Here is a 12,925-nt window from a genome sequence, read left to right as displayed (position 1 = left end):
AGGCCAAAAAAACAAAAGAAAGATAATATAAAAAAAAAAGAAAGATAATATAAAAAAATAATACTTATTCTTGTTGAATTTGTTGAATAGTTAATTTACTCGTTCATTTAAGGAAGTGTTGAGGTTTGAATCGTACTTTGTGCAGCAATTTATTAGTCAATACCAGACCTTTATAAAGTTTAGATTCATAACGAATTAGTTCTTATCTTATTAGACCAAAAAATACCCTAAGCAATCATATAAAACTGTAACATATTTTATATCAACAGAAAAATTTAAGTTTAGCTAATATGTGTTCTAAGAATACATAATTTAGAGCATGTACTCCTTTACATTCAACATGTGACATTAACATATGGATAGAACACCAAAAAGAAATCTACTATAATTCATTCAAGGTTTTGCTTCTATTAATATAGGTTTAGTTCATATTTATTCTAAGAATACAAGTTACATTATTATTAATAAAAAGTGTTAAATTTTTTATTTTAAATACATAATAATTATATTAAAAATTAAATTTTATATAAATAGAGTTAATAGCTAAAATCGTCATGAAAAATACTTCAATCTCCATTTTCGTTTTCGAAAGATAAAATTAATCAAATTCGTCCCCGAAAGATAACCAACTTGATCGCGTTAGTCCTTCCTCATCTCCTGCGTTGAGTTGGCTAACGCTCGCTAATATGGCTTATTAACTGTTAACGTGGCACTCGCTTAGTGTATACCCTCTTGTTGCTGATAAGATAAGTTTATTAAATCAACTCAAATCAGTCCCTAAATCCATGAACTTTAATCCCAAATCCAAAAGAATCGAACCTCACCTTTATAGCAGATTTCATGTTCTCAGGTTATCCATGCTGCCCCCGCGTCACTGTCTATGCCTTCGACGCCGCCATCGCTCGACGTCGTCTGCATCGTAGCTGTCGCCCAAAGTAGAATTCATGGATTCCATGATGCTATTGGTTCTGATTAGAATGCCGGTTCCATCTGCTGAAGACAAAGACGTGATACATTGGTTGAATTATGGAATGGATGAATCTTTGCCACATGACTATGGTTCTGATTTCATACATGAACTCTCTATAGTCATTATGCATGAAATCCTTCCCTTAAATAACCTCACTTTGTTGGACAAAAGAAGCAATTTCAATCAAGTACTTAGGGAACTCTCACAAGAACTATGCGCGTCATGCTTTTAGTTCAGAATAAGGGGTTCTTAACAAGGACTTTTCGGTTATGGCTAAAGGAGAGATTGAGAAATAACCGAGAATACTCATCAAGTACCTTGTGGTTGTGGAAAACTGACTCAGATTTTTTTCATCTGCTTCAAGTGGTTTTGTTGGGGTTAAAGTTGGAATTAATATAGCTATAGTTTGAATTAATTGCTCCAAAAACAACGTTGAAAATGAGAGGAAGAGGGGAGATGGAAGTGAGAGGAAGGGAGGACGAGAGTATCAAAGCAACCAATCATTAAATTTAAGATTAGGGTTCATGGACTTACAGACTAATTTGAATTGATTTAATAAACTTATCTTATTAGCAACAAGAGAATACACTAAGCGAGTGCTAGTTAATAGTTAACAGATCATGTCAGCAAGCATTATCAGTGCAGGAGATGACGGAAGGACTAACGCAACCAGATTGGTTATCTTTTGGGGACGAGTTTGATTAATTTTATCTTTCGGAAACGAAAATAAAAATCGATGTATATTTCAAAAATGATTTTGACTATTAACTCTAACAAATATTTTAATTTGAATAAAAACCATGGATTTAAGTCATACAAATAACAAAAGATACATATTTCTTAAAAAAAGAAAAAGTATATATACATCAAATCTTTCTGAATTCTGAATTCCCATACAGTAAACAATAGATTTGAAAATAAGAAAATGTCTTTGTATGAAAAGATTAATCTAATCCTTTAACAATCAAATAGAAATATTTCTAATGTGTGGTTCAAATTAATTTCGTATATAAATTGTCTATAATATTACATATGACTCAACATTTATTTTAATTGTAAATTGGTACATTGCAGTTTAATTGAATTGATGATATAATTATTGGTTTACATTTTTTTTTTTTTTAGAAAAAAGTGTTACTATTTAGTTTAGTGGGTTGAGTGACTGTTCGAGTTTAGAAAACTTTAATAATCTAAAAATAGTTTATTTATTTTAGACTTATTGCATGTAAATTTATATTTAATCCTTTTTAAAGTATTGTTAATAATCATGAAAGAGGTGATTATAATGACAGTTGATTCTAATAACACTATTAATAATTTTGATGTTACGTTTCTAAAATTATTAAATATTTTAATAAAGGATATTATATTGTGAGTTTTATTTGATAACATTACTCATTTTTTACATAAAATTATAATAAATACAGTTCAAACAATTATGCAAAAAGTAGAAAAAATAGAAGTGGCATCATAATTTCGCTTAGATAACGATAATAATAATCAAAATAGTAATAAGAGTCATAATAATAAAAATAGAAACAAAATATAAACAACATTATTTTTACTTTTTAAAATATAAATAAAAAATTATTTTTATAAAAATTAAAAAATTATGGAATGTTATGAATTATATTTGATTATAATGATGGGAAAACGTAGTTAATACATATAGTTGGTTTAAGTGGCCGACCGGCCGTAGAGTTTTGAAAAAACATGCAGGAAGAGGGGAGGATTTAACATATGCGGTGTGTAAATTTGGAATTGATGTCAATATCGCTATTTTTCTTTTGCTACAAAATGCTATTTATAAACTCGTCTCTTTTTTTAAAGTAAATTCAATTTTTTATCTAATCTTTCAAGATTTATATTATACTTTTGCCGTTAAAGAAGCCTCCTTAAAAACAATTTTGTTTTAAAAACTGATAAGTTCCAAAAAATTTTAATCAAATGAAGAAGATTTGAATTTCATCTAAAATATAAAAGATCTTTTACTGCCTCTCTTATCCTAGCATTTATTTTTAATGTATAAAAATCATGTAAGATTATTTTTGCAAACTTTATAATTATAAATAGGTACAATTTAGTAACTTGTTTCACTGTGCCTTGCTTATACTTGTTAGAATTGTTGGAATAAATTAATTTCAATAACTCAGATCATCCATATTGAATCACAAAAAATATAACATAATGTAAAAGCGTACCTTTACTCATAAGAGTCAGAAATTGATAGAAGAATTTGGTTCTTGTGGTTCTTTCGATCTTCCTCAACCAAAGCCTTCTGTATTCTTAGGAGGCTGAACTGCAACTCTTTTGATGGGAAAAGAATAACAAAGGCAGCTTTGGTATATTGGGAACCAAAACCCTGTAGGTCTATTTATATTTGAGTATGACACCCATTAAACCCTTAAACACAAATAAAATAGTATCTAAAGTCCAAAAGATAATATATCTAAAATCCAAAAAGATAATTATCTAAGGAACAAAAGATAATATCTGGTTTTATTCTCATTTAATTCCAAATCAAAAGTAATAATGACTTATTCAATTTAACATTTATAACAATAAATGAGATCACCATTATATAAGTCATTTAATTTAAAATAGCATAATTTATGATTATAATTGATATATGTATTGCCCACAAATAAGTTAGGAAATTAAAATAATTTCCTAACAAAAATTATTCTCCATATCCAAATAATTTTAGCATCAAAGTTTATTCAAGTAATTTAGAGCCACACGCTTTTTCTTCTTTTTCTTCTCTGCTGCTTGTTTCAAATTCACGCATACACTTCTTCTTCTTTTCCACGCTTGTTTCAAATTTACGCATATGTTCTTCACCCTGATATTACATCTTCTTCTTTTTCTCCTTTTTTTATTATTTTTTACTTTTGTTACCGTTATCACCGCTACCTCATCCTCTTCCTCTTTCTTTTTCTTTTATCATTTTTTGTTCATGATTCAATTTTTGTTTGTGTGCTTGTTTTCGAATTGAATTTGTGTGTCACCATTATTAAATAATTTCGTTTCATCCTGGATTTAAATAAAGGTGCAGTTGGTCTGTGCTTGTTTTGAAACAAGTTTACATACTGAATTTGATTTTCGGTTCATTCTGAATATAATTTCGGTTTATTTCTGAGTGAATTATTTTGTTCTGTACTTGTTTTGAAACGAGTTTACATTCAGAATTTAATTTTCGGTTCATTCTAAAAATAATTTCTGTTCATTATGAATATAATTTAGGTTCATTTCAAATATAATTTAGGTTCATTTATAGTCTGCACAATTCAAAATTTTTCTTTTCCACCTTTTACTACTTTTTCACCAGAGAGAGAATGAGAAAAAGAAAAAAAAAATATAGCAGCAACAACAATAAAATAATGACGATAAGGAGAAAATACGTGAAAAAGAAGGAACGCAAAAAAGAAGCAAGAGGAGAAACGCGAAGAAGAAAGCGAAGGAGAAGACGCTCCGAAGTAAACGAGCGTGAGAAGAAGAAAAAGAAAAAGAAAAAGAAAAAGAAGAAGCAGCAGCGGAGCATGTAATCACACTCTTTTAACGAGAGTGATTTTTATTAGTATTGAACCTACTTGAATGAAATTAAATAAAAAAAATACTTGAATACGTACCAACGATATTTGTTAACTATCGGAATTCCTAATTTAGCAAGGTTGATAGAAAAGTAGTTCGAAAGTACAAGCAGCAAGTATATATATACTGTCGTATAGCAAGCAGTACTTCTCAATGTGATCATTCTGTTCCACGAAACATGGATTTCAGTGAATGACCGTTCACATGATTTGGCATTAAATTCACCGACAAGTTGACCATTTTGACTATACAACAACACGACTTGAATTATGAATAATGTTAATTCAAATATAAAACAAAATAATAAAAAATGTTGATTATAACGTATTTTTTATTTTTTTTTCTTAATAAATTTGTAGTAGTTAATAACAAGAGCAGCAAAGTTGTGTTTATTAAGAGTTGAGAGTTGATAGGGTAAGTAGCAGAAAAGAGTAAAGACAAGTTTAAAGAGCAAACGAGAAAAACCGTAAACCGAAAAGTGGTAGGGTGTGTTGTACAGTAGAGCCCACTCGCAATGAGTAAAGAAAAAACAAAAACAGAAAAAGAAAAGAAAGGGTGCAGATTAAAATATTGCAGAAAATGGTGCAGTGCGATTTCTCACTCTAATTGAAGAAGTCCATCGTAGATCCCAGGCATCGGTGAAGAATGCGAGAGAACAGTAGGGATGATGATGGAGGTTCAAAGCAGCTGAAGAAGCCTCCATTGAAGAAGACAAAGACTGTGCCTGCTTCTTCAACAACGCATCTCAGAGTGTCAGTTGAGAATGCGATCGCAGTTGAGGAGCAATGGAACTTCCCTTCCTTTCTTGGTACCAAGCCAAGGAGGAGGCGCCCTTCCCCTAACAACCTCGATTTCTCCAAATCACTCCCTTCCCGCTTCGATCCCCCTCCTCCTCCTCATCCTTCATCGCCGCCAACATCACCACCACCACCACCTCCGATACCACCACTCACTTCCGATACCAGCTCCAGGAGACCGCAACACCACAACCGCTCTCCCTTCTTCTATCTGGTTTCAATTCAAATCGTTTATTCTGTGTTTTTTCATTCCAATTTTTTTTCATTCTTTTTTTACCTGTAACAATTTTTTTTGGTGGTTGTTGCAGCTTTTCGTCACTTGTATTATTTTCGTGCCTCATTCAGCTTATCTACAGTATAGGCTTGCAAAACTAGAGGTATATGATCATTGACTTGTACTGCGTTCATCTTGTTTATGATGGATGAAATACTCATACAAATTATTTGCCACAGCATGACAAACTTCACATGTGCCGTGAAATTAGTTCTTGTTCCGGCATTGGAAGAACTCCTGTAGAGGAAAACGTTGGCTCATTTTCTTATATACTGAATGCAGACAGTAGAACAATTGCATTGTACATTGTGATGCTCACACTCATTTTGCCTTTTCTGCTGTACAAATATCTTGATTACCTTCCTCGAATGATCAATTTCTTGAGGAGAACAAACAATAACAAGGAGGATGTACCATTAAAGAAAAGAATTGCCTATATGGTAGATGTATTTTTCTCCATATATCCTTATGCCAAGCTCCTTGCCCTTCTCTTTGCAACTCTGTTTCTCATAGGGTTTGGTGGTTTGGCATTATATGCCGTAACCGGTGGTAGTTTTGCTGAAGCACTTTGGCATTCTTGGACATATGTAGCTGACTCTGGAAATCATGCCGAAACAGAAGGGACGGGCCAGAGGATCGTATCTGTCTCAATTAGTTCGGGCGGCATGCTCATATTTGCTATGATGCTTGGGCTTGTTTCGGATGCTATATCAGAGAAGGTTGATTCACTCAGGAAAGGGAAGAGTGAAGTGATTGAAAGAAACCACATACTCATTCTTGGCTGGAGTGACAAATTGGTAAACTCCTCAATGGTTGTACATGAATTATTTTCAATACCTGATATTTAACTTGGAACATGATGTTGACCACCAGTTTAGGTTATTTATCCGTCTAACAGTTCTTAATTGTTTCATCTCAATATGAGTCATGTAGCTGACATGTAAATTTGATTGCAGGGATCACTTTTGAAGCAGTTAGCAATAGCAAATAAGAGTGTTGGTGGTGGTGTTATTGTGGTTCTTGCAGAAAAAGAAAAGGAGGAAATGGAAATGGATATAGCAAGACTAGAATTTGATTTCATGGGGACTTCTGTAATATGTAGAAGTGGCAGTCCTCTTATACTGGCCGATCTAAAGAAGGTATTGATGCGGTATCTTTGTTCTATTTTCTTAGGAAAGGATAACTTCTCACGATATTTCTGTGGATGATGTTTTGAGTGCTTTCACATAAATTCCTTCTTGACAACTGTTCTCTACCCACTCAAATTCTTATAACTATTTATTTGCAGGTTTCAGTTTCAAAGGCACGCGCAATCATTGTATTAGCTTCGGACGAAAATGCTGATCAGGTCATTTACCTCATTACCTGCTTATTTGTTTGTTTTTGTTGGTAACTCATTCTGAAATTTCTTCTTAGTCTTTCCTTTTCTCTCTTTCTATTTCCAGAGTGATGCACGAGCTTTGAGAGTTGTTCTCAGCCTCACAGGTGTAAAGGAAGGCTTAAGAGGCCATGTTGTTGTGGAGATGAGTGATCTTGATAATGAACCCCTAGTGAAACTTGTTGGTGGAGAACTCATTGAAACAGTTGTTGCACATGATGTAATCGGACGCTTGATGATTCAGTGTGCTCTACAACCCGGCCTTGCCCAGGTTATTCTAAAGTTTGATGATATCTCTGCTAAATTTATCAACCAATGTACGTGACTTTGGTATAATTTATCTTTGGTTCATTTGTTTTGTTCTCTTGGCCAGATATGGGAGGATATACTGGGATTTGAGAATGCAGAGTTCTACATCAAAAGATGGCCTGAATTGAATGGTTTTTGCTTCAGAGATGTATTACTTTCATTTCCTGAAGCAGTACCATGTGGGATTAAGGTTGCAGCAGATGGGGGGAAGATTGTCATAAATCCGGATGATAATTATGTTCTGAGAGATGGGGATGAAGTCCTTGTCATAGCGGAGGACGATGACACATATGCTCCAGGTCCTCTTCAAGAGGTTATCTTTTTGTTCTAACTCCTCTTGCAACACGATCCATTTAGGCAGTTATATTAATTGAGTGCTTAGGCAGCTAGGCCTTAGAGTGTGTTATGTGTAGTATATTTTTCACATTGTCTGGGATTATATTAAATCAATGGTTATAGGTAACTTATTAATAAATTTACATAGTTAGACACCAGCAGCATATAGGACTCCTTGTTTCTAATTTGACATATTTGTATAGGTACGGAAGGGCTTCTACCCTAGGAAATCTGATCCACCTAAATTTCCCGAGAAGATATTATTCTGTGGCTGGCGTCGTGATATTGATGATATGATCATGGTAATTCCCTAAAAATTGTGTATGCTCTACAATACTGCCTTTTCTCATAATTATTTTGATTAGCTGCAATGCAGCAAAGCCCTACCATGTAATTTCATAATTATCTATTGTTTCTTAGGTTTTGGAAGCATTCTTGGCTCCTGGTTCGGAACTCTGGATGTTCAATGAGGTTCCTGAAAAAGAAAGAGAGAATAAGCTCATTGATGGAGGACTTGATGTTTCTGCGCTAGTGAACATAAAGCTGGTCCACAGGGAGGGAAATGCTGTCATTAGGCGGCACCTGGAGTCTCTTCCATTGGAGACTTTTGATTCTGTAAGTTTCAATATTCTATTCATATTTTATAGCATGTCAAGCTTGTATATATGAATCAGTGTGCCTTCATGAAGGAATCTTCTATCATTGATATGCCGTGTGAGTTTTCCAGGGCTCATGTTACCAGTAACCAAATTATGTAATGCAATAGATGACCAAATTTCATGCTAATTGAGTTGATAAGAATTCTGGATAACCAATGGCAGCTTCTGTCTCATTTGCAATTATTATTTATTTATTGACACTTAAAATGAAAAAGAAAATAAAAATCTCGTTAGGATGATAGCCTGTTATATGACTTAAAATAGTTTTGTTTTCAAAATAAAATTATAAGGAAGTAAGTTCTGAAGTAAGAACTTTACTAACACTAGATATCCCTAGATTAGAAACAGTTAAACACACTAAATGAAGATTGACACTAAATATCCCTAGACTAGAAACAGTTAAACACACTAAATGAAGATTTTCTTCAACTGTACACTAAGTTACTAACTCTGAGAGAACAGATTCTTATTCTTGCAGATGAATCAGTGGAGGACTCTGTTGCCCATTCTGACTCAAGATCTTTAGCTACACTTCTACTAATTCGTGACATACAGGTAGTCCCAATTGTTGCATTTCATATTAGAGTTGTGATGCTCTCGTCACTAACTTGTATCACCTTGTTTTGTGAACTGAATTCTAATAAAAATAAAATCACCTCTTTTGTTTTTGTAGTCAAGACGACTTCCATGCAAAGACTCAACATCGTCTTTAAGGTTATCGGGGTTCTCTCACAGCTCTTGGATCCGCGAAATGCAGCAAGCTTCAGATAAATCAATTATAATCAGTGAAATCTTGGATTCTAGGACTAGAAATCTGGTGTCTGTGTCCAGAATCAGTGACTATGTGTTATCAAATGAGCTGGTTAGCATGGCACTTGCTATGGTGGCTGAAGACAAGCAAATCAACCGTGTTCTTGAGGAGTTATTCGCAGAGGAGGTAGCCCTTACTTAAAACTTTTTCTTGCTATTTCTCATACTGTTGATGGATCTCAGTTACTATTTCGGTATTTGTGGTCACATCCCTTTTGGATCATCTAGTTTGGCATTTTAAGGCTATAGTCTATCTCATATGGTTTTAAATTACAAAATCAAGATTACATTTGTTTTGGACATTTTTGTTCAATTATGGCAGGGGAATGAGATGTGCATCAAACCAGCAGAATTCTATTTGTATGACCAGGAAGAAATATGTTTCTATGACATAATGATCAGAGGTCGTTTAAGAAGGGAGATTGTTATTGGTTATCGCCTAGCTGACGAAGATCGGGCGATTATCAACCCTTCCGGGAAGTCAGTTCTCAGAAAATGGTCTGCAGGTGATGTTTTTGTCGTTATAGCATCAGGTGATTGACAAGAGAAGGGAAGGGAATAGTACCATTCTTGTGCCTTGTGTATGATTATGTTCTAATTCAAGCTTACACTCTTAGTGAATGGATGGCCCTCCTTTTCCCTTCCCTGTCTCAAACTTGCACTGGGACAAACTGTCAACTGTTAATAGAAGCTGGGATTTTGGAGGATGCTTATACTAATTGAAAGCAGGTAGCAACAGAGATTTTGGCCCTTCACATATTCTTCAAGATAGTTGCTAACCACTTGTGGAATATTATTATGATTATTGTTATTATTTGTAGTGCAATGCAACTTGTGAACTAGTCTTTCAAGTTGTATTAGGTTAACTAACAAATATGTAGAAGCTCTGGACTCATTATTCAATAAGAAAGATTTTGCTCTAATTGCAAGAGGATATATATAAAGTTCACTTTGTAATTTCTCAACTGTATGGTTATTCTGATAATAATAATAATTAGCAATAGCCGAGGCTGATGATGCATGAATTAGTGGCAGTTACATTGCCAAGTGTGAATGGATCAATCAGGCTTTAAGGGAATGGAAGCTGGAGGGGTATGACCTTAGTATGTATGGCCCAATATTTTCACTCTGCTTTGTTAGTTGTTACTTGTCATGTCAGGAGAGGCAAGCCCATGTGGCCATGTCCCACAAAGAAAATGAAGTGCCTCAAAATTCAATCTAATCCAAGTATCCAACTCCAACCTTTAATAAGGTCTTCTTCTCATCAACCACCTCTCCCAACAATGACATAACCTGCCCTATTTTTTCTTTTCATCTTATCTTATCAGTTTAATCCATATTTTCAGGTTAGTGTAAAATTTAGTGTTGGAAGCCCAATTTACTGCTACGAATAAGTGAATTACAGACTATGAAAAATTGGCTAGCAAAAGGTGACTAGTTTCCATTGTTAATTAATTGTATAAATATTTTGGCGCCATTATTTTGATAAAAAAATATTTTTTTTTATTTTTTAGTGTGTTTGGCAAATTTTTAGTAGTAAAAATAAAAGTACTAGAAAAATAAAAAAATATTTTTTTTGAGAAACTGTAATTTACATCTTTTTTTAAAAGATCTTTTTCCTTAAAACAAGATGTTTTTCATATAATAAATAAACAAAAAAGTACTTTTATATTGTTAGTGCATGTTTGGGCGCCATTATTTTGTTAAAAAATATATTTTTTCAATGAAAAAAGATCTTTTTTTATTTTTTAACGTGTTTGGCAAATTTCTAGTAGTAAAAGTAAAAGTACTAGTAAAATAAAAAAAAAATCTTTTTTGAGAAGCTGTAATTTACATCTTTTTTTAAAAGATCTTTTTTCCTTAAAAAAAAGATGTTTTTCATGTAATAAATGAACAAAAAAGTACTTTTATACTGTTATACCCAAACATAATTGATAGATAAAAAGATCTTTTTACACGAGATATCCAAACATAAAATTACTTTTACTTCTCTGTAAGATCTTTTAAAAAAAGATAATTCAAAAAAAGATCTTTTTTTTAAAGCTCACCCAAACAAGCACTTAATTTTCATCTTTTCTGCATATCTAGACAAATAATAATGAGTAGGGAGACTATTTTTTATCATTATGCACAAATGAAAACAATTCATCTATTTGAACTATCACATATCCGTCTCACTCTTTGCAGACTAGACCTGAATAATTACTAACATAATTCATAATCAAATTTAGACAACACTCTTCAGTCTTCATATTCTAATAGGATTTCATAATGCTTTAATTTCACAAAAAATGTGTATAAATTTTAAAATGATTAAGGAGACTGCTTGGTAGTTGTGATTCCGAGTACTCATATTGAAATCTTCAACATATCCATCACCAAATTATCCATCATCATGATTGCTTCTTCTGCAGAGCAGTTGTTCTTCAATGTTCTTTTTTCTCCATGCTTCTTCAGAGGACATGGTGAGGAAATTGGAAGAACAGGGAGGTTCTGGCAGTTACAGATTTCAATCATGTAACCGTCAGGATCATGAAAGAATATCTGATCTACTTGAACTCCACCATCTTCCACAACTGCACTCACATACTTTATGTTCATCTCATCCAGTTTCTTCATTATCACACTCATGTCAGTGCACTGAAACGATATATGATTCTCTTTTGGGTTTATGGATCTTGTCTCCACCGGAACCATATCTGACTCAAGCAGGTGTATTCCAATTCCGTAGTTGAATAACCTGAACCACAGAACGTATATATCAGAGTTTTATTTTGATGCCGACAGTGTAAAGCATTTAAGGTAGCGTTTGGTGGAGAGACAGAAAGACTGAGAGACTGAGACTAAGAGATAGAGATTGAAATAATTAGTGCAAAGTGGAAGACAGAAATTGACACAAGAATAAAACTCTAATATAATTTGTACAAAGCGTAAAATTGGAATTAATTAATTAAAATGAAGATATTTTGAGTATAAAATGTTATTAAAGTTTCAGTCTCTATCTCTAAAAATTTTAGTCTCCTATGTCCCTACTTTTTGGAAGTATTTAAAGACTGAAATTTTAGAGATAGAGACAAAAATTTTAGTACTCGTCTCTGAACCAAAGTCTCTGTATCAGTGCCTCAAAACAAACGCTACCTGAGTTTTATTTAAGTGATAATGCATGCTAAGAAGCAATTAAGTGTCGTATCAAAAAAGAAGAAGCTTAATTAATAATTGGAAAGCATATAGTGAAGCAGAAGTAGAGAAGAAGTTACCAGGCCCCTTGGAATTTGAAAGAAGAAGGGCGCTTGATGAGGACAAAGCCTAAGACATCCTCGTAGAACTGAACTGATTCAGTCACACTCTTACACACGAATGAGACGTGGTTCAGTGAAAGCAGAGGCAGTGGACTTGCCATCTCTTTCTGTTAGTTGTTGTTTGCCGGTGAGACCTCAGTCAGGTTATTATATAGAATCACAACCTGCATACTGCTTAGAATCTTAGACTAGGGTTGGTAATGGGTAGATAGAGTTTGGATTTAATCTTAATTTTAGATTTTTATATAAAGAAGAGTGTTAGGGTCATTAACTTTTGTGATTTGTAACCATTAAATAGTCATCAATAATGTTTTTAATGGTATGAGATTTTATCTAATGATGTGGGATTACTCATTTTTCTTTTACTGGTTATATACTTATATGCTAGTCAAAATTTAATAAAGTTGCTGGCTCCTAGACTTTTCCTTATATAAATTCAATTTTATTTTATATGTGGATTGAAAATATCTCAACTCTAACTTTATTCGTTCTTGGATATCCG

The 12,925-nt window shown here is 33.1% G+C and overlaps 2 protein-coding genes across 4 annotated transcripts; one reads left to right on the top strand and one right to left on the bottom strand.

The window, feature by feature from the left end:
- LOC107638494 (ion channel POLLUX) lies at positions 4,964-10,081 on the top strand. 3 transcript variants are annotated; one of them, XM_016341795.2, is made up of 12 exons: positions 4,968-5,572; positions 5,667-5,735; positions 5,812-6,429; positions 6,589-6,771; positions 6,921-6,980; positions 7,078-7,281; positions 7,384-7,632; positions 7,859-7,957; positions 8,076-8,270; positions 8,777-8,869; positions 8,988-9,251; positions 9,447-10,081. In XM_016341795.2, exons 1-12 carry the CDS (start codon positions 5,207-5,209, stop codon positions 9,663-9,665), a joined length of 2,619 nt encoding a protein of 872 aa, XP_016197281.1. In that variant the 5' UTR covers positions 4,968-5,206; the 3' UTR covers positions 9,666-10,081. The 3 variants fall into 3 exon arrangements, with proteins under 3 accessions (XP_020976156.1, XP_016197281.1, XP_016197282.1); XM_021120497.1 differs by lacking the exon at positions 9,447-10,081 and having other exon boundaries at positions 4,964-5,572; positions 8,793-8,869; XM_016341796.2 differs by lacking the exon at positions 8,777-8,869.
- LOC107638496 (metallothiol transferase FosB) lies at positions 11,185-12,635 on the bottom strand. Its single transcript, XM_016341803.2, has 2 exons — positions 12,382-12,635; positions 11,185-11,864 (listed from the first exon to the last, which is right to left on the bottom strand). Exons 1-2 carry the CDS (start codon positions 12,522-12,524, stop codon positions 11,474-11,476), a joined length of 534 nt encoding a protein of 177 aa, XP_016197289.1. The 5' UTR covers positions 12,525-12,635; the 3' UTR covers positions 11,185-11,473.

The sequence above is a fragment of the Arachis ipaensis genome, chromosome B04, assembly GCF_000816755.2.
Source record: "Arachis ipaensis cultivar K30076 chromosome B04, Araip1.1, whole genome shotgun sequence".
NCBI classification, from domain to species: domain Eukaryota; kingdom Viridiplantae; phylum Streptophyta; class Magnoliopsida; order Fabales; family Fabaceae; genus Arachis; species Arachis ipaensis.
This window is presented reverse-complemented; position numbering and strand designations above follow the sequence as displayed.